We start from the raw sequence: 23,760 nt of genomic DNA on the forward strand, positions 1-23,760 counted from the left end.
TAAAATGATTTGAAACTTAAAATAACCAAATGTAGCTGCATTCGCTCCTTTCCGTTTACTTCTTTAGAGTGATTTGTAAACAACATATGATTAAGTAATAGAAGATAAGAACCAATTGGATGATGCTGACGAATTAGGGTTTAACGTCCAGTGACAAATATCATGTTCATATGTGAACGAGAACACGTTATATGTACCCTGTGTTGTATTAGAAAGACATTTTCAGTCGGAATTGAGATCGTGCTAATTCGAACAGACACAAAAATTAAGGCTGATTGAAAACGTCAATAGAAAAATTCATGCATATTCCAGAGGCCAATCCATATCACGCTATATTGAAGTGACACACCCTTCAATAAAATGCAAAGAAAGTCAAAATAAAAATGCTCTTTCTAGGATACTGTTGCACCGTATTGTCATTTTTGTTTACTCATGAACATCTCATTCTTAAATTTTTCAAGGGTAAAATATAAAGGTAGCAAAATTATTGTCGTGGCTAAATAACTCTTAACTGACACAATTTCAATTGTCCAACCCATCAACAGACTTTTTTCCCAGAATTTTCACTAAAACATGGTATTATTCACGTTATTTTACAATTATGAAATATTTACTAATGTCGATTTATTTTTTAGAACCACAGTACTATTTTTTGTCCTTTAAATGATATCTAAATTTGTTTGTTTCGCCTTTTATTAAAAAAATTGCTATGCGTATAAGCATAAATACTACATACTTGCGCGACGCCTTTTAGTTTTACTGAAAACTGCGTAAACTAAGAAATGTTTTTACAAGTGCAAAATGTTCTATGATAGATATCATTTTGTCAGACACTTTTCTTTTTTTGATTTGGTGCTTATAACATGCCAAAAATCTGTATATTTAATAGAGTTTAACATTAGATTAAGCATTTTACTCTTAACAGACGTATAACCAACCCGATTAACAGACCAATCGCCCATATAGCCGCATACTCAATATAGATTAACCGACCAATCTCTCGGTTAGCCGAGTGTCGGCCGTGAATATACAGATCGAAGTTGTCATTTCTAAGGTCAACGTCAATAAAGGAAAATGAATAACCTCTCGTCTTATATTAGCTTCCTTAGTGCAATACAGTTGTTAAACGTTAATGTCTTTATGATTAGAAGAGTGCATACTTTCAGATTTCCTTCAATATTACATATATTAATACTCTACTCGTTTATTTCCGCCTTCTTTATGTTAGAATAAAGTAATACAATAAATGTAAAGTTTAACAAATGTGTATACTTATGCAAAAGACTTCGCCAAGGACATATGCGTGTATTAACAAAAGAAAGTCAAATATCAATAAATTGCAACATTTGTATTTACATTAATTTGTATTTCTACAATGCCATTAGAATTTACACAATGTCATTACAGACAGATGGTGACAGTCGGAAATAACGTAATCTAAATTAAATACATGAAATGTATACAACTAGTATGTGTAATTTGATAAATTTATACGTTTTGTCGAATAAAAAATCAATCCATTAGAATTCTCTTGACGTAACTTGTAGATAGCTATTTTAAGTTCATTACAAAGTAAATATTTAATGTAATTACTCATTAATCAGCTGTTGCCTAAGGCTTCACTGTTGCATATATTTTTTTTAAAACTCTATTCGTGTTAGCATAGCGAACTAAAAATTCATTTAATGTACATAATTTTTTTGGAAATTTGATTGGAAATTTCTGAAGTACTATTACTACTAAATGTGCTGTTTAATATCAGGAAACACTAAGTTATGCGTAAAAAGACGGTAGATAGGGTAATTCGTTTAACTTAATTAAAATTATCTGTGATTTATGTAATTGTGAACAGTTCTGCTATAATACATTTTTATAATTAAAATCACGTATGAAATTTACACATAGAAAACAAGGATTGATCTTAAAGATTTAATTTATAAATGCCTTGCTGTTTTAAGTGCGTTGTTCACATCCTTGATTACGGAAGCAGCAATAAATCAGTGGGGGCGATATAATAGTGTTGATAACGGATTCCATAGACCGCATCTAAAAACAGCATCATTGGCTTGAAGGGCTTTTACTAATATCATTATACGTTATATCCTAGATAATACCAGCGAAAACTAGGCAGAACTTTTAAATCTGGTTCAACGAGATTTTTTTTTGAAAAATTAACTCTTTGAATTAGTTCAAATATATTAAACATTCAATGTGAATATTTGACTAAGTATAAGTTAAACTAATTAAAAGAAACAAAACCTTCATTTGATAGTTAAGTTAAAAGGTTTTGGGTTATACCTAAAAATTTAAACTTTGAATTGGTGTTGGTACCTTATCGAATTCTGTACTTACTGTAAAAGTACACAAAGTAAAAATCATTTTTCAGAAGAAATAGATAATGTTCCTTTATTTCAGTTTCCTAGGTTACAGGAATGTGTTATCTAGGATATAACGTATAATGTTATTAGTGAAAGCCCCGAAGCTTCAGTGAGGAAAGTGTGACGTTTATTCAAATTTAAGTTGTTCTTTAAACATATGCTCATAGAGACAACATCCGTAATGCGTATGCAAAACAGAAAAACACATCAATGTATAAATTGTATTTATGAAGTTCGACTTTTAAAGAAAACACACTATAGTTAGTGGAAACGTAATACCGATGAACGTTCTGCTTTATTTCAAGTATGATCCTTTCTTTTCAAATTTGATACCCTCTGATAAAATTCCTAACATGCTTGTAAGAATTTTGCTTCCCTTTGACATGCTTCGTCTTCCTTTTGATTCAATTATAAAGGTGTAAGATATCAAACGGCATTTCCTTGCAGATGCTGTACTGAATGTTATGTAATATATTTACTTCTCCCCTCAACACAACTAGTGCCTTGTCTTTATATGCTTTCTGTTTAAACATATAAAATAAATATATATATATGTTGTAGGAACTAAATGTATATATAACACCTGCAGGTGTACATTGTATATTGTAAATCAAAGCTAAAAATACTGATGATAATAAAGTAGGCTTCTTTTCCGTTCGATACTGATATGAAATTACCGTCCGAAGTTGTCTGTACAAGGTCCAATGGTACCGTGTTTCCTTTTATTTCTCCCTCATTACAGAAATGAGCTGGGACTCTTCAGTATAATTGTCTTAACTATGCGTGTTATATGTGTAGAACACAGAACAAATAAGTATTTTTATGGATCTTGTTGTCAATACAATGTACATGTACCTTTAATTTAAAGGTTCACAATAATTGCGGAACAAAATCTCAGGCGTACCTAATGAAATATATTCTTAAGCAGACAAGCGTCTTTAGTTAGCCAGGATGTGTTTGAAAGTGTTTTGACTCAACAAAGCATAGTTGTATCCTCAGCATGATCTTTTGAACTCTAACTCAAGCAACTTTAGCATTATTGCCTGCATATAATTGTATTTTTAAATAAAGCTTTTTGGACTTAGCTTTTCTTTGCAGTATTAATTTAAATTGTACGATTCCAACTTGCGTCCGCGCTATTGTGTACATGTGATTCTTGAATATACATTGGTTACGCACGAGCCAAAACGATTTAAAAGTCGAAAAGGTTTATAGAATTTTAAGATCGGCGATCCTTCTTGCCTGAGTATGTTTCAGCCGATTTGTTCGAATTTGAGTGCATACATTTCAACAAAAAATTTGCAAACAGTGAACTAGTGCCTATACATGTACCTGTAGAAAATAGTGAATAAATGTTACATAAAAAAATGCATATAACATGCTACAATGGCGGATCCAGCCATTTTAAAAAGGGGGTTCCCAACACAGAGACCCCCCCCCCCCCTGGATCCGCCGCTGTGCTACATAGAAAAAAAGTGAAACACATGTCTGTTTTCTTTGTTACATATCTATTTACATCGTACATCCATTCATACGTTACGTTCATTGACAATTCTTGTTAGGACAAATTTATTGATTATTTGTAATCGTAAATCTCCTGTAAGTTTTATTTTCCACAACAAAATAAATTTGAGTTGACATTTTATGTCATACACCCACTTGTCTGCATCTTAAAATAGAAAAATCATTAAATACAATAAATATTATACGGAAATGTATATAATTCATTCTTTATAGTAGACAACATTATCCTAAAAAAACAAAATACTCTCCGTGTAACAAATGTAAATAAAGTGCAACATAATATGACAAATGTAAACATATAAAATCATTCTTCCTTAAATTGTTATTTAACTTATAAAAGTTTAAATCGATCAGTGGATGTTAACATATGTGTTATATTAAATGAGGTACTGTGGTTATACATCACTAGAGACTGAGGATAGTCAAGTCAGTGCTATGCGTTGATGCTCAATCGATCTGTTCATTACTTAGCAGTTAGATTGCGTTTTATTTCTGTCTGATTGACACTTTCTGTTATTAACCATTTTATCACATACGTCATTTAATTACCGGTGTGCAAGTTTGATGAAATAATTTGTAGTGTTGTTTTAAGGAAATATATTATATAGTGTTGTTTCGAAATTTTTCAAATTAAAAAAATATTGGATTTAAATATGGCTTTGGATGAAATAAAATCGGAATTAGGAGGGAAATGGAAATTAGACCGAAGTGAGAATTTCGATGATTTTCTTAAGGAGTTGGGTGAGCATTTTTTTCTAGTATTTAAATGAAATTATGCTTAAGCAAACTTATAAATCAAACCAAAAAGAATATTTTTTGTATTTAAAAAAAAAATTGTGTAGAAATTTTCAGAACCTATATTTTTTCTTCTAATTCTTCACTTGAGATAGTTTAGTTTAAAAATTTAAAACCCGAGGCTTGCCGAGATTTTTAAACCTTTAACATTTGTTGTTGAGGGAGAACTATCTTAATACAATCGATATATAGTATAGGAAGTTAGACTGTTAGTTTTCTCGTTTGAACTGTTTTACATTTGTCATTTCGGGGTCTTTTATAGCTGACTATGCATGACTATGCAGGTTGAGATTTGCTCATTATGAAGGCCATACGGTTACCTATAGTTGTTAATGTCTGTGTCATTTGGTCTCTTGTGGCAAGTTGTCCGGCTCATTGGCAATCATACCACATCTTCATTTATAATCAAGTATTTTTTCAATTGAACTGTTTCATATTTTCATGCCGAGGCTTATATCGCCGTTTTTCTTAAAGTTAAAGGCCGTACGGTTGCCTATGTTTGTATACATGCACTCATTCATGGATAGTATCTGATTGGCAATTATACCAAATCTCCTTTTTTACATTGATAAAGTTTCAGTAGCTATTGTGAATCTGATATGTTTCACTGTAAACATAGAGCCCGAAAAGACTGCACACATATTGTAAGGATTTTTTTATATGCACATCTGTGTAAATAGATATAAGAAGATGTGGTATGAGTGCCAATGAGACAAATCTCCATCCAAGTCATATAATTTGTAAAGGTAAACCAACATAGGTCAAAGTACGGTCTTCAATACGTTTCTGTAGGCAAAAAAAAAAAGAAATAATTTTGGTTGGCGACGTAAACTATTAGCAAAAACATGTTTCATTTGAAAGAAATCATGTATACAAATGTATATAAAATGATGTCACATCCATAATGTATCATGTAAATTTCACACCTTGTCCTCATTGTAAATATGTGAATAAACGGAGATAGGTAAATAACCAGAGGGCAGACATTGATGAAAGATATTGTCATCAGTTCAATTGTATACGGTACAACAGAGTGGTTTTGTAATAGTTGCAGAAGAGAATATTACAAAAAAAATAATGAATATCTCACTTCCAAGTGCTACATTCCTACAATGTTACATACTTTGAGCAAAAATGTTTTTAAACACAACAACAAGTTCAATTAAAATAAAGACCTCTGATTTAGTAATACTCATGTGTAGTATAACGAAATCAGAGGTCTATTGTTTAATAAGTCTTGAAAACAACATAAATGATTGCATAAATCTTTAGAAAGCAAAGTGGGTGATTTAATATTATATGCCTTATTCATACAGACTGGTCTAGATATTCATTATATACTTTTGAATTTCGTTGTTATTTCTTTCAAAAATTCTCATTGGTTAACTTATAAATTAGAATTAACCTTGGTCACATTTATTACAAATATTCACAACAAATTAAGTGATATGCTCGGGTTGAAAGAAATTACATTGCTGGTTATTTCACCCAAAGTTAATAAACTCGTTAACATTATGATTACAGTAGAACAGAAAGAAACTGACTGTAATTTAATAAATAAAACTGTTACTTCGTCTCGTTCTTAAAGTTAGACGAATTCATCTAATGGGTTCTACTTGTAGTGACGTATGGAACCTAGTAAAACAAATGAAGTTCGTGCTAAAGCTAGTTAAAGAAAACTTCACTTACAGAAACTGTAAAGTCATTTAGTTACACTACAGTATAAATTACAGGTACAAATGCACTGTCAAATCAAATTGCATGGCAGTTATATTATTATGTGACTATCACCGCTAGCCAAAGTGCAAATTGTTGCGTGCTGTATTAAACGAAAGAGTGACTAAAATTCGTGAAAACTGCGCATATTTAATTTCGGTGTACTTTTAATCATTTAACTATTTACAAACTTTTAAAATTAAAATTTATTATAAGAAATAAATCAAAATATATACATCTTTTTAAAAGAATAAATAAATAAATGCGACAGGACCATAATGCTATCAGTTCAAACGAAATATTTTATCGTTTTAAGTTCAAACGGAATACTTGACTATTTACTCAATACATGCGGATGTTACCGGTTACGCGATGAACAAATTCATTAATAAAAAATAATTCAAAGTGCATTATACTCGGGTTCAAAAAGTGCATATATTTCATCTATTTACATACCAAATTTTATAGAGGAAGTTGTTTAATAAGTTATATACACGAACGTGATATTCAATAAATGAAATGATAAGTGAAGAGTATTAAAAGATAAGGTCCATAGACAGAAAAACAAAAACTTTTGTATATAAATATATGATAACTTTCCCAGTTTCGCAAATTGACTTATTTTTATTTGAATATCAATGCATTAAATGCCTCATCTTTCCCAACTACTATAAGTAACCTCTAAAATTGTAACAAATACCTTCACAGTTTCCATAAGTGACTTATTTTTATTTGAACATCAATTCATTAGAATGCCTCATCCATAAGTAACTTATTTTTATTTGAATATCAATGCATAAAAATGCCTTATCTTTACTACATGTAATTAACATTTATAAAATTGTAACAAATATCTTCGCAGTTTCCAGAATTGTAATAAATAAAAATAATGTTAGAATTTAAAAGAAACCAAAAAAAAAAAAAACTGTAATGTGGGCAGCATACACAAAATATTTTTAAAATCATCAAAACAGTTTACATAACTTCCTTACTTCTAAAACATTAAATTGACTTATTTACTAACTATTTTATAAATATTTAACAGCATCAAACACAGTCATACATGTTTTATATACAGCAGTAACAAATGATATAAATTAATGGGCAAAAATGTCAGTACCCTAATGCTTATATAGAAACGGAATACAAAGATTAACATATAAAAGTACTCGTGTACAATGTATGCTGTCCGTTCGCTAAATGCATTTGCAGTGTAATATAGGAGCATACATTTTGATAGAACGTAATCCGTGTTTGTTTAATCGTTGGATGAAACCACTCTGCTTCAATACAGGCACAAATTGAATGATAAATGTTGTCTATAATGTGCCAGGCCATGAGTTATGTATATTAGTTGAAGGTTATTTTCGGACCCTTGACTTCGAAAATCACGAAGAATTAGAAAACAAATAGTCTGTAGCATATCAATACAGGGTCTGTCGTTTTGAGTTAATTTTGTTGTACATTTACTTGCATTGAGTTTCAAATGTCTGACATTTAGCTTAAAACGGCCAAACGACCGCAAAACAGCCTCTTTTTGAGATTTTATTATCAGACGTAAAAACATTTTTTTGCTACATTTATCATTAAATATAAAAACATAGTTTTGATAGTTTTTTTTTCATCAATTAGGCCGTTAGTTTTCCCGTTTGAATTGTTTTACAGTTGTGATTCTAGGGCCTTTTCTTATAGCTGACTATGTGGTAAGGGCTTTGCTAATTGTTGAAGGCCGTACTGTAAACTATATCTGTTAATTTCTGTGTCATTTGGTCTCTTGTGAATAGTTGTCTCATCGGCAATCCTACCACATCTTTTTTTATATTAAATATATTACTCTTTTTTTGTAATTTCGATGGCTAAATAATAACGTTTATCATACATACTCCTTTAGTCTCAAGTTGAAACATTCACAATCCTTGACAGAGGCCTTCACTCCGCTGCTTTGACCCTTAAAATGTAATGCTCTAAAACATTTCATATAAACCTGTCCGAACATTTGATAGATCTCGAGCGGCCACAAGTAAACGTAATTCGAACACAAAAGTGCTGGATATACGTACAGATTTATACACTATATTATAGTTACAATGGTCATATCTATCCATTCTGGTTGAAGAAATTCATTTTGGAATGATTTTACAAAGGGAACAACTGATTTTAAATGTACTGAGTTACAGCTTTAAACAAGTTTGAAAACGGTGTATTTTATTTTCATGTTATTTTCTTACAAGCATTTTTTTTAGAATTCGACAGAATGAAAAACACAATTGTAGCTTTTATCCGGAAATGCTTCAAGCTTGGCGGTATACCGAAGAACATAACAGATCTAGTAAGAGTTCAATATACGACACAATATAAAATAACTATGCCTCCTTACAGTTCTGTATAGATCAATATAAGGTAAAGTCGTCAATGAAACTGTCTCATTTACATCCCAAGGCCATGATTATAACAGTACATTCAAGTTGAGGTTTCACAAAAGGGCGATTCGAAAGATGCCGTATTTAATATCTTTGTAATTGATTTTATGTTTTCATGTTTATATTTATATTCGATAATCAGTCTTACATGTGGAAAATGGAAGTTGTATTTAACTACAGCAACTCCCACAATTATGCAAATAGTGTGATTTGTTTGACTGTTATTAAATAAAGGTTGTAATTTATGTAAAGATGATATCAAACTGATAAGTGGATTTTTCTTATTGATGCATTTGGATTTGAGCTGCTTTTTTATTTTATATATATGGCCTCTAAAACATTCTTTTTTTTTTCATTTTAGCCATGGCGTTGTTAGTGTATTTTCGATTTATGAGTTTGACTGGTATCTTTCGCCCCTCTTTTTGATCTCGACGTACCGCAAGAAGGTTTCCCATGAATATGCAGAAAACGCCATAAGATTGGCATCCCACATTTTTGTTTTCCTTATCATATTGAACATTTTGAATCGGTTTCGACAAATATAATTGAACTTCCTACAATAGATAGGGTAACAATATTTATAATACATACTGGTATGGCTAACCAGCGACGGTGTTACAACAAAGGCGGAAGATAGCAAAGGGACATAAGTCGAAAATAAGCTAACAACTCCATGACAAAAATGAAAGAAAAACGATAAAAAAAACAAGCTACAGAACACAACATAGAGAACTAGATACTGAGTAATAGGAATTCTACCTAAACCGGGGCAATATCTCAAGTACTACAAAAGTGTAAAAACATCCTGCTCCGCATGTGTCATACAAGTATGGCAATCGTTAGCAGTTGTATTTATAATACTAGTAGGTGTATTTCAAACATACTAAAAAATAAACAGAATTAGTATACTACCAAATCACTTAAACAATTAGCTCGACATTTTTTTTTTAATTTACAAATAGAATTACATTGTATCAATATGTGTGTCCATTGATTTGAACCTTGTTTTTTTGTTGGTTTTTTTACATGTATTCGTTTTTTTGGTAGGTCTAAATATTGTGTTCAGAAAACTGGCTGGAGCTGCAACTCCTACAGTGGAATTTACAGTTGAAGATGGTATTATTAAAATGATTTCTAAAGTGAGCTTTTTCAACCAAGTATTAACATTTGACTTAGATAAAGAACATGTACAATCGTTTGAAGGATCGGAAATGAATGTAAGTACAAAAATTTGGATAAAAACATTTTTTTTAAATTTTATTTTCGGCAGTAGATTGGGTTTATCAGCAGTGGAGTTATCTTTAAACAAACAGCCTAGGGAAATAATTTACATACCAGGTTACCTGAACATACAACCTACAAATGTAATTCAGTACACTACTTAGAAAACAACATTTGTGCTAAACATTAGCATTTTGATTGGTTTAATTCTTAATCTCACTCAAGTTTATTTGACAGCATGGAGCGAGTGTTGAAATCACCATATCACTATCATGGTAAATTAATATTCAATTGGAAATGGTTCATTATTAATATTACTGTAATCTTTAATTTGGTAGACATTTTCTCTATTCGTTTTATTGGTTGCTCTTAATGCTCTATTCCTTATTTTTTATTTTAATGCACCATTATTCTTCATTCCTGGTTGTTTTTTTTTTGTCCTAATTTCCTTCAATCTCTAGTTTGTTGTCCCCTTTTCTGTAGTATTGGTCATTTATTATCTATTCTACAAATTCCCATCCAGATCCTTATAAGGGAGAAACTATGTATCTTCAAGGTAGAAAGGGCTTAAGAGTAGGATTTTTCAAAAAGTATCGTCAGTGCTAGAGATCAAATATTTTTTTTCTCTCCAAAATTTAATACTATAAGCTAAGGTATGGAGTAAATCTGGATTCAGAAATGTATTTTTGTCATCTTTTTGACCACTATATAATTGTTTATCATTTAATTTGTTTAGAATTTATTTTTACGGATAAATTATATTGTAGTGTAAAACGAGATGGGAAGATAAAAAACTTATAACAGACGCAAAACCAATGAACGACAAACAGAAACCACAGACGTTTCAACGACAGAAACTTAACGATGAACTAGTTCAGGTTCGTGTATCATACTTATTTGTCCTTGAACAGGAATCTATTCACAATATCTCATTATTTGTGATTATGTCATTGAACTATTTTTTTGACACATTCAATCTAGTAGTGTTATATAATTGTCTGATGCTATCATATGCAAGTTTGTCAAACAAAAACTTGTAAAGATAAAATACCAATTATACCAAACAACAAACGGCAACAACAGAAGAACGAACATGTTCATTATGTCACTAGCCAGAATTATTCTATAATGTCTATCATGCAATTATTGGAACTGACAATTGCATAATCACGACAGATCGGAAATGTTGTTCAGAAAATATTTACATAAGGTGTTGTGTTGTGAGTACAGTAATTACTTTCCTAACCTTTGATGCCCCACATTCCTTTGTAGTGAAAAAAAAAGATCCAACATTTGTCAAGAATCAGATTTAGGTTTATAGGACGAAGCAATGCACACATTAACTGATTGACAAAAGGGCAAATTAACGCCATTATAGCCATTGTTAGTGCAGCTGATTATTTAAACGTAATTCTAACGGGGAGAAACACCCACTGTATGTATTATTTCAAAGTTTAAAAAGTAAAAACATATTACATATGAATACACAGGAAAATGTCAGAGTCTGTAGGAAAATTTAGCTCACATGAACTTCATATTAATTTAAATTCATGTGAATCTCATGAAATTCACCTCAAACGAGCTCATACGTGAAAATCATCTGAATATTTGAATTTAATTTAAATCATGCAAAATACCATTTTTTTTCTTCTAAAGTTTCAGTGAAATACACGTGACAAATTTCTCATACCATTTTTTTTTTTAACTTTTTCGGATTCGAGCGTCACTCATGAGTCTTTTGTAGACGAAACGCGCGTCTGGCGTAATGATGATCTATGATGAGTTTATTGAGTTGATTCTCACGTGAGTAAATTTGCCTATATAAATCGATGATAGACCGATAATTGATAAAATATTACAATTATACAATTTATTACATCCAAAGATATCAGCCATTATTCCTATAACTCTTCACAAACACATTTCTGCGTATATCATCAAAATATATTTCATTTTAGACTATGTGGGTTGGAGAAGTTAAATGCATACGATATTTTAAACCAGTTAATTGAAGAGGCTGATTGAGATTATATATGGTAGGTTTATATATAGAGAAAGTGGTTTAACAATGTTATCGGACGGAATTCAATTATACCAGGTGATCCTCAGATGATCAATTGTACTTCAAAATTTCTTGTATATATATATATATATATATATATATATATATTATATTCATAAATTTAGAATGGAAATGGGGAATGTGTCAAAAAGACAACAACCCGACCAAATAACAGACAACAGCAGAAGGTCACTAATAATAGGTCTTCAATGACGCGAGAAATTCCCGCACCAGGAGGCGTCCTTCAGCTGGCCCCTAAATAAATATATAATACTGGTTCAGTGATAATGAACGCAATACTAAACTTCAAATTATACACACAAAACTAATTTAAAAGTTAAAAATATTACAAGACTAAACAAAGACCAGAGGCTCCTGACTTTGGACAGGCGCAAAAATGCGGCGGGGTTAAACATGTCTATGAGATCTCAACCCTCCCCTATACCTCTAGCCAATGTAGAAAAGTAAACGCATAACATACACACATTAAATTTCAGTTCAAGAGAAGTCCGAGTCTGATGTCAGAAGATGTAACAAAAGAAACAAAATGACAATAATACATAAAAAAAACCACAGACTACTAGCAGTTAACTGACATGCCAGCTCTAGACTTCAATTAATTTGTTATTCTTGTCCAAAACAAAAGAAAAAAGAAACTATCAATCAAACACGCCCACATGTACCCCACACAAACACTGTCAGCGGAATCAATTTATTATTACTTAGTGTTTTATACAAATGTCATTAAAACAAACTATATTAATTCGTCTATATTGACAATGATTCTCCATAAGGGCGATTAATGAAGATAGTAATCGAATGATAATTATGTACGCCAACATATAACTTGATGCACACAACAGATTTCAAAAGTATTTTTATTATACGGGTGCCGTTTCCTAAGGATATGGACAATCGGCAAGGTGAAAAGTAAATTTTGACAGCTTAAAATGAATACGAAAAAGTTATAGGCAACATCATTAAGTAATTATAATTTCAGCGACGAATAACCAACTACACAGCAAATTCAACGATAGCATACTAATATAAAATGTTCATATCTCTAAATATGTATTTCATTTATTATGCCTCACCTACGATAGTAGAGGGGCATTATGTTTTCTGGTCTGTGCGTCCGTTCGTCCGTCCGTCCGTTCGTTCGTTCGTTCGTCCATCTGTCCGTTCGTTCGTTCGTCTGTCCAAGGTTAAAGTTTTTGGTCGAGGTAGTTTTTGATGAAGTTGATGTCCAATCAACCTAAATCTTAGTATACATATTTCTTATGATATGATCTTTCTAATTTTAATGCCAAATTAGAGTTCTGACACCAATTTCACGGTCCACTGAACATAGAAAATGATAATGGGAGTGGGGCATCCGTGTACTGGGGACACATTTTTGTTTTAAAATAAAATGAGATTGTTTTGAAATATCGATATCCTTACCCTGAGCACACGAAAACCCATTCAACTTATCCATCCATGTAGAGCAGTATCTGCGTACCCTTCCAAAGTACATTCGTTTTTGGTCGGGTTCGTGTTGCTTAGTTATCGTGCTTTTTTTTCTTTAAACCAAAGGGTTGCTATAATATTTTTGACAGTAAAGTCAGTAAAAAAATGTTCCCGAAAGGGAGACAGAGCAGTTGTTACCTTATGAAAGATATTGTCAACCTTGGTTTTGCCACGGTTGATAATTTTTCTCAGGGTTACAATTTTATTCATCACCCTCTTGGCTATGTATTATTTATAAACTTTTCAGTCTGTATTACATGGTCATGAAATTTTTTTCTTTATTTCAGAGGGTATATAAACATGTGATATTATTCAAGACCAGTGACCTGTTTTTATTTGTGGTATTGACACTGCTTCGACAACAGAAATAGTACATACATGTACATAAAAAAAACTTTATTGCTGTACAAAGGATGCCTAATTTAGCCTTATTCCATAGAAATATTTTCATAGTTTATTTTTGTTTATTCGCGGATAAATTTATGTATTTCATGATATTTTCACTTAATACTTATACTGTATTAGAATGGATAAATGATCATTCGATGAACTTGAATAATTTTTTTTTTATTTAATGGTTGATTAACCATTTTAATCAGATTTGGTAAATACTTATGAAAGGACAAAAGTGAATAAGTATACATATCCTACACAGCACTATTAGAAAGTAAAGCGAAAACAGTCTTAAAAATGAAGCCAATACTTTACTTTAAATATCTAAAGTAAAAGAAGGGGCTATGATTGCAAATGAAAACTTAGCAGCTAGAGCACAAAAAACGTACAAACAATTGAAAACTTCTGGCATGGTTTTCCATACCTAGAGTTTAATGAGACGAGATAGTTAGTCTTGTGCTCAACCCCTTTACCTGCAGGCCAAGTGAATTTATAGTTAAGGTTCTATTCATTTAGATCACAAGCTAAGATCCCTCGAATTGGTTTCCGTGTTCAACTTGTGTCTCCTAAATGGATTGCCTTTCTGATCATGAGCTATCGACCCCTATCTGAACGACTATTTACCAATAGCTCGAACAAGGTTAACTTAATGAGTGCTAGAGCATATCCACACGCCCTTGTTTCTCCTGGATATTCTAGTCTTGCATAATCTGTCATGATGTCCTTGATATATGATTGCTGCTCACCTTTTTGCTCAGATTTGGACTGGCATGACCATCAAGATTATTGCCACATGCGAGTATAATCTACTTACCAGTATGGAGCACTTGAGAGCAACATTGTTTTTTTCTGGGATTCGTGTCAGTCAATCTGTACTTTTCAATCTTTTGTTTGTATACCGAAATTGATCTTATTTTTTATTTTGCCATGTTGTTGTCCATTTATTTTTGAATTATGAACTTTAATGTTCTTTGGTAATGTTCGCCCCTCTTTTAAACATGAATTTATAAGATATGCGAATATGACAAGCTATATAATCGTCGCGAGTCTAAAGGGTAAAGGATGAATAATATAGGAACATCAAAACAAAACGCTGAAATGGCAAAAACAAACGATATACTAACATCCTCTGTTCAGGTAGCTCGGTTAAACTATCCACTTCCTTATTTTATGAACTATACAACGACTAAATGTGTCATGTAGAAGCGAGGCAATAGATACAAAACCGACATTCAAACTTATTAGTGTAAAATAAACAAACTATGCTGTGGTCAACAAGAACAACAAAAACAAAAGCTAAAAAAGATTTTAAAAAGTAAAAGGACAAACACACAAACAACAGTACACAGAACACAATATATAAAACTAAAGACTGAGCAACACGAACCCCACCAAAACTGGTTGGTATCTCAAGTACCCCTGAATTGTAAGCAGATCCTGCTCCACATAGGGCACCTGTCGTGTTACTCTTGTTAGTTCAAACATGGTAATAACTCTAATTTGGTAAGTCTTATCCGGGGAAAAGGAGACGGTGGTACTTTCGACATTTCAAACATATCTGCTATAATTTATTAATATAGGCTGATTTACACATGTTCTGTACTTGTCGTGGTACTTCGTGCTGTCGTATTTCATCATAATAAAGAGTTATTTAGTTTTCCGGCATACAAGAGGTAATAGAATTCAACAATGAGAATAACATTTGCATTAATTTTTCAGTGCTTCATTATTGTATGCAAATCCATACACATTTGATAATTAAAAATTACTTCCTTGAATTTAATGAAATCACGAATCGTCCTGACTTGAAAGTAGTATTTACATTGTTGGTATATAATTCTCGACTGTGCTATTATATACTGATATGTTCATTCATTGCATAGCAATATAATATTTCCCACAGAAATTAACCAAAAGTTAGCGTGCAATAATTCCAATATTGCACTAGTGCAATAAATCTTTGAAATTAATGACGTCATCAACGACAAAATCTTAGTTTAAACCAATTTTAACTTTCAAATATTATATTGCTATACAATAAAAGGGTTATTGCATGAATATTGGGGAATATTGTCTCTCGTACAACATACATTGCTTTCGCAAGATCGTGCAATATAAAATTCTACTCTGGACAATATTCCCTAATATTCATGCAATAACCCTATATTTCAGATGATCGATAAAAATAAGGAAGTTAAAGTAAAATGGCACCACATGCGAACATATACATGATAGTGGCTTTCTTCTGATGTTGTCTTCAGAGGGCATCCACTTCAGTTAGCCCTTATATGGAACATATTGCCTCATTTTGTCGTAGTAATATTTGCATTGACTTTGGATATCAGTTATTCATCTTGAATATAAATACATATCTAGGTCGGGTGATCGTATTGTGACTGCTTAGTCTTTTTCTATTAGAACCAATATCGTGGATTGATTCCGGTAGTTCCTTGACATATTACACACCATTGTATCTCGGCGGGTTTCTGCATTACTGTTCTCGTCAAAGGAGTTCTCTCCTCCTAATTAAATTATATTAATTTAAAAGTTCATGTGGACCCTTTAGCTAAAACGGCAGTATTTTAACGTCAAAATTGACTCTGAGTACAAACAAATCTGTGCATCTGGAAAAGTTTTAAGGCATAGCATGTCCTAGATTAATTGAATTCAAATATGTTTTATGTTTTAGAAAAATAAAACTTCACAGGATTTTGCAGTGCACTTTTTTTCATTTCTCCAAAAGGTGTCAAAATAATCTAAGTTGGAAAAGAGGTTTGTACGGAAGCGTATTAGGGACATAGAAAAAATAAAATTGGCAGTGAACTTTTTTTTCAAAGTCGAAATTTTGACTTTTCAAATCTCGAAATTTTGACTTTAACTTGAAATTTTGACTTTTCAAATCCCGAAATTTTGACATAAACTTGAAATTTTGACTTTCAAAAATCGTAAAATTTTGACTTTTTGAAAAGTTGAAATATTGACTTTTTTGAAACTCGAAATTTCGACTTACAAAAAGTCGAAATTTTCACTGTACGGAAGCGTATTAGGGACATAGAAAAAATAAAAGTAGTAGTGAGATTTTTTTTCAAAGTCGAAATTTTGACATTTCAAATCTTAGAATTTCGACTTTAACTCGAAATTTAAACTTTTCTTATGTTGAAATTTTGACTTTCCAAAATCTTGAAATTTCGACTTTTCAAAGAGTCGAAATTTTGATATTTTTAGAATTTTAGACAACCCGTTATTCCGATACACGCATGTTACGACATACTTTTATTCAACAGTCTGATATATAAAGACAAGGGTTAATAGTTGTGTCATAAGAATGTCAACTTGTAGAGTTTAATCAATATTCCCAAAAAAAAGAACCATTTATTCATTTCAAAATTCCAAAACTAGAAAACCGAGCAGCTCATTTGTCGTCCTGAATATGCATGGCATTTTTGGCTACTTGATTTACCATTGTTTAAACAAGGCAAAGTCAGTGACTTGCTATTGGGAAACCAAACAGGCCTTTGAAACTGCGATGCTATATGTTCTCAGATATGACGATTCTATGACAGTGTCGTGGGAACTAAAACATGGAACAAAACCTATTTCAAAATATAAATTGCCAAAATGTGTTGATGACGCTTTAATAATTTGCGTCCATGGCTATTCCTTCTAACATTGTAATAACTGTGTTTGAATACTAACATCAAAGTTTTAAAAGAGATCAAAGTCGAAATTTCGATTGTAAAAAAAATTTGAAATTTTGAGTTTAAAAAAAGTCGAAATTTTGAGTTTAAAATAAGTTGAAATTTCGAGTTTAAAATAAGTCAAAACTTCGAGTTTTAAAAAAGTCGAAATTTTGAATTTAAAATAAGTTGAAATTTCGAGTTTAAATAAGTCGAAATTTTGAGTTTTGTAAAAGTCGAAATTTTGAGTTTAAAAAAGTCGAAATTTCGAGTTTAAAGTGAAAATTTCTACTTTTTGTAAGTCGAAATTTCGAGTTTCAAAAAAGTCAATATTTCGACTTTTCAAAAAGTCGAAATTTCACGATTTTTGAAAGCCAAAATTTCAAGTTTATGTCAAAATTTCGGGATTTGAAAAGTCAAAATTTCAAGTTAAAGTCAAAATTTCGAGATTTGAAAAGTCAAAATTTCGACTTTGAAAAAAAGTTCACTGCCAATTTTATTTTTTCCCTATGTCCCTAATACGCTTCCGTAGGTTTGAGAACTTCCCAACAGGTAATTATTGAAGTGAGCTGTATTGATTGACATGGACAATAGATACGGTAAGGGAGCTACCATTTGATTTTTATGGGGGGGGGGGGGGGGTAGGATGAAATTTGAAAAAATAGGCAGGACAGGAGTTTTGAGTAAAAAAAAAGGCAGGATGAGACACTTTGCAAAAAAAAAGGGTAGGATGACAATTTAGGTAAAAAAAATCAGGATAAACTAATAAAAAAAAGGCAGGACCGAATAGAGTGAAAAATAAAAAGGCAGGATAGAGATTACAACTAAAAAAAAAATGCAGGACAAAATTTTTCATCCTAGCCCCCCCCCCCCCCCCCCCCCAAAAAAAAAAAATCAAATGGTTGCTCCCTAACCCGACAATTTAAACTGTGTACCTGAGTGGACCATATCAAGCGAAATTCAACTGTTTGTTAATTTAATCATCTTCTGCAGGGACGAAAAAAGTGCACTGCATTTTCTAAATCATACAATGCATTTGAAATATATTCATCTAGGGCATGCTATGCTTTAAACTTTTTGATGTGAAAATGCAGCTATTTTAGTCAAAGGGTCCACATGAACCTTAAGGAGGCGCTTGTGTTTTGTTTTTCCCTATACTTCATACAAGATAACAAACAGTCACACAACGATTCAATTTGTATATTCTTATAAATCTTATCAACGGCGATTTCTCGAGTCACGTATCGCTAAAATTGCACGTATAGCATTGATCAGTGATTTTATTGTTATCAGTGATTTTATTGTTATCAGTGATTTTATTGTTATAATAAATTGATGTGTTATGATTGCCAGTGAGACTACTATTTAACTGAGAAAAAATCTTACATATTTATATTAGTAGCTATAGGTTAGATTGTTTGTTTATAATTCACGATCGTTTTAGCATGAACTGATATGAAGATTTACAGAAGATTGGTAAAAAGCAGAACATTAAAAGTAAAAATTCATCAGTGTAGATCGTTTGATCAGTTTGGAAAATAAATCTATCAAAATATGTTGGAAATTAAATGAGGTTTTTTTTCAATTTGCATCGGTAAATTTAGTTGTGTTTAAATTATTTTGAAATGAGTGTGCTTACTAATCTTTTTGTAATATTTTATATAACATTATCCCATTTTGAAAAAAAATATACATGAACCTGGTCTGTCACCAATTTATATCTGAATCTTTCCTAATTGATAGACACTTTCATGTGATTTTGTATTCAGGAGGCATACATAACAGATAGTCCTTAGGAATGGTTCTACTCTATTTTTTCATACAGACATTTGAAATTGCGTATATACTTATCTATCTAGGTGTAGTTTTTGCATCTAGACAGATTATTGTGCGATATCATTTTGGGACACAAAGTCATGATATATGTGATGTGTGGTTTATTGTCGCATCACACACCATTGTGTCTTGAAGAGATTTGTGTATCTCCATTACTTTTTCGTTGTTGATGACTTTACTGTATACGATGAACAGTAACATAACTTCCATTTAAATACAGCTGCTATTTGAGATACATGTCAGGATATGTTCATCCTTTACCGATAAATTAAGCTCGAAGAAGATGAAAATTGGGGCAACGATGGATACTTTGACAACTTGAAAGTAGAAAGTAATATTACTTACTGTGGATTCAGTATAATTCGTTTGAGGTTTATTGTTGTTGATTTCGTAGTTAAAAGTGAATCAAGAATCTAAATGTTCAACAAATTAAAAATGTAGTATTGGTCTATCTGCAAACCTTACTAAAACTACGAAATCAAATATCCACAAAAATACTAATTTTCCTTAATCCACGAAAACAAACTGATACACATGAAAACTAATGAATCCACAGAAATGAAAAAGTAAAACAAGGAAGAAATACCTAAAAAGAGCATAGATATACTCAAGATCATTCTGCTTTTGTGTAAAATGCAAAAAAACACGGATCAAATAATACAGATATTTTACGCAAACAAAAGCCTGCTTATAGATATGGATACTACAAAGAGGAATGTAGACAGATACATGTATATCCTGTTTGAGAACCAAAATAAAAAAAAAAACCAGAACTTTCATCCTAGATTAATGTGAATGATTAAACTGACCATCGATAAATGATGCAACTAGCACAATTAGACAACAGTTTACCGTCATTAAAGGTATAGAGCCATAATGACTTGTCGAAAAATATTATCTAATCCTGTTTTTAACAAACACATAGATCTCCGCAAAAATGGGGGTGTCATTGACTGATGGCCACACACATAGGCTGTCAGAATGGTGAACTATATATATGAGCTTTGGAATCTGATATAATCCCAATGATAGAAACACTCTGAAGCTTAATTGGATATACTGGGTTTGACACATCATATTATATTATTCAATATGTTTTCCATATAAATGATAGCTATGAATGTCGGACAAAAATCATAGCAAATATAGTTACGTTGGCATATGGGGAAAATACAAAATCTGAACAATACAAAAGACAAAAAACTGAAATTATTATGTACAATTTAGATGGACAAAAACAATTTGCATCATTACCTCTAAACTCTTTGTAAAAAATCTTTAAAAAGGGGGAAAACGATAACACGGTGTGCAATGTAAATCTGTAAACGCCCTGGCAATCATCAACTTAATGCCATCTGTGATGCATGTGAGGATAAAATAGTATTAGCAAATATGAATCAAACAGCATAAATGTGTTAACACTGCACCATCCCTTTGATGCAATTCTTTAGAAAAACTGATCTACTGACAGAGGGACGAAAAATACAAGAGGGACAGTCAAACTCATAGATCAAAAATAATCTGGCAACGCATAGCTAAAAATAAATAGACAAACAGACAAATAATAGGATATTGAGATTTAAAACCTTGAAATATTTCTAATTCGAAGTCCTTTTTCCTGTTTTGAGAAGAAACCATTCACAATATGGGAACTTTGCAAAGCTATGTTGTATGATTTTGATATTATTTTGTTTAATTGCAGATGTTCAAGAGTATGTTTTTTTAGAAACTTTTTAAGACGTTAGAGCATTTGTTAATTTTTAAAACACCCATAAAACCTTGAGGTAAGAATCTAACATCTTCTTCTGTTATTCAATTTAAAAGCCTTCTTAGTCAGCACAAAAACACAGACACATTAAATTTTCTCAGTTAATTATAATGTTTGTCTATTAAGAATGAAGTCAAATGCACGTCTTAATGTAAGTATAAAATGCATTTTCTTTTAATAACATCTACTATCTTCATACGTTATCATCAAAGACTCAATCTAATCAAATACGTTAGGTCTTCATATACAATAAAGCACGTGAGCCTGTCTTGTGATACATTATAAGCGACCTCTTGGCCTTTTGTAGTAACAATTGTAGTGGTTCAATTATAATTGTAATTTCAAACCTCAATATCCTCTTATTGAAGAAAAGTACAAGAACTTAAACAGTGTATATAAAGTGCGAATCCAGCTAGTTCATTTTACTGTTATATGCGGGTATGTCTATTGTAGAATAAAGGATCATGGGAAAACTGTTTTCGTTTTGAAAATATCAAGTGAAAGGATTTTAAGTAAAGTTTAAACATATTTTCATTGTGATATGTCTTTATAATATACAAACATAGCATTAAAGTTCAAATAAGTGTTATAAAAGCATCATAATATAGCATATCGATTATTGAAAGCGATCCATTTTAACTATAGATGCGATGAATTATCACTGTTAGTGCAGTCATTATTAATATAGAATTTTCAAAGATGCGAGGAATTTTTATTGTAGAATTATGTGATGAATGCACTTGCAACAAATGAAAAAAAAACTTAGTTGATGACTTTAGGATTTATGATACATGTATTTTCAAATTGAAATACAAACTCCTCATTCATTCCTCATCAAATATATAGCTTTTCAAACTTGTAACAAAAGCGATTCTCAAAATGTCATATTGTTTTCTTACGATTACGTTTCTCCTTGATTTTAACTTATATAGGGAATCACTGGAGCGTGACAGCAGGGGGGCCCTCTTAGGCAGTCAGTGGGCCCCTACTTATGAAAAATTCTAGATCCGCGAATGGATACTACCGCAGAGGTAAAACCATGCACATTTGGGTTATTGTACACGAAATGCATGCTACAATTCATGTTTGATGATTTTAGACCCTTTAGAACTCTATGTGGGCTATTTCAGCAACTAGGCAAACAATCCCCAAACTAGATACACGGTTAGATTCAGCATGTCAACGAATTCCAAATATCCATATTAAAGGACTTTTGTCTATAAATTTGGACCCCACAAAATTGAAAAAGGGACCAAAAATATAAAAAAATGCATGCACTGGATACATTTGTTATTGAAGGCATGACTGTAACAATAGGATGAATATACAAAAATATCTTATTCTGGGGTCTCATTGGGGGTTCTGATCCCGGATCCCGCTTACTGTTTTCGCAGATTCCCGTATTCCGCTTACTAGTATTGTTTTGTCAGATTCCCGCATCCCGCTTATACTATGCAGTTCTAATTTTTTGTAATTATCCGTGTCCCGCTAGACTTCATTTCCCGTTTTTCACTACACAATCATTTGACTTTCACCTGTCACGCTTGCAAAAAATCGGCAATCCGGCGTGACGCTTATACCCAAATACGACCTACTATTTTACTCTATTTTGACTCATATTAAGCCCATTATAAATATATTAAAAAAGTAGCGTAGATTTTTTTATCCCTTTTTATCCCATCTCGTTTCGTTTTTGAGCCATATATAGATGTCGTATGTGACAATGAGACAACTCTCCATCCGAGTCACAATTTATAAAAGTAGACCATTATACGTCAACATACGGTCTTCAACATGGAGTCTTGGCTCACACCGAACAGCAAGTTATAAAGGGATCCAGTGTAAAACCTTTTAAACGGGAAAACAAAGGTGCAATCTATATCAAGATGTAGTACGTAATTAGTGGTGAAGTGTCATGAAATGGATAAAAAAAATAAGGATAAAGATCCCTATACGCTTTATAAGAAACTAAATGGAATACATTTGAAATAAATGTTATTTCTATTGAATTTATTAGAGTGTTTTAAAACCAAACTTTCCTCCGTAAGTTAAATTTTATCAAATCTTTCTCTTACTTTATCTATTGTTTGAGCAAGTCGGCTAAATTAAGGCTTTACAGCTAATTTCCCAACCAGGCTCAAGCTAGCAGCCTCTCGCCAGCAGCCACTTCGCTAGCAGCCAGTTTTCAGATATATCTATAAACCCAAAAGTTGCATGAGATTCAAACGTACTTTAAATGTTTTTATCAATCATATAATCACAAAATAATCTGTTTTTATACATGAGTGAGTAGCCGAAAACACTATTTAATGTTTTTTTTTTCTTCAAATTAACATATAATTTCCTGATCATTACTTTATTCGCTTTTCATATACCAAACAGCGTGCTGCGCCCAATTTTAAATAGTGTATGAAGAATAGTAAATAGCTATGCACTTATTTAAATGCTGGCAAAATTGTTG

The 23,760-nt window shown here is 31.6% G+C and overlaps 1 protein-coding gene across 2 annotated transcripts; it reads left to right on the plus strand.

Moving 5' to 3' along the window:
* The first annotated feature begins 4,230 nt into the window (after nucleotides 1-4,230).
* On the plus strand, nucleotides 4,231-14,175 carry LOC143075133 (fatty acid-binding protein-like). 2 transcript variants are annotated; one of them, XM_076250449.1, is made up of 5 exons: nucleotides 4,231-4,643; nucleotides 9,881-10,050; nucleotides 10,822-10,932; nucleotides 12,013-12,090; nucleotides 13,913-14,175. In XM_076250449.1, exons 1-4 carry the CDS (start codon nucleotides 4,556-4,558, stop codon nucleotides 12,064-12,066), a joined length of 423 nt encoding a protein of 140 aa, XP_076106564.1. In that variant the 5' UTR covers nucleotides 4,231-4,555; the 3' UTR covers nucleotides 12,067-12,090; nucleotides 13,913-14,175. The 2 variants fall into 2 exon arrangements, with proteins under 2 accessions (XP_076106564.1, XP_076106562.1); XM_076250447.1 differs by lacking the exon at nucleotides 12,013-12,090.
* The last annotated feature ends 9,585 nt before the right edge of the window (nucleotides 14,176-23,760 follow it).

The sequence above is a fragment of the Mytilus galloprovincialis genome, chromosome 5 (genome assembly GCF_965363235.1).
Source record: "Mytilus galloprovincialis chromosome 5, xbMytGall1.hap1.1, whole genome shotgun sequence".
Classification (NCBI taxonomy): Eukaryota; Metazoa; Mollusca; class Bivalvia; order Mytilida; family Mytilidae; genus Mytilus; species Mytilus galloprovincialis.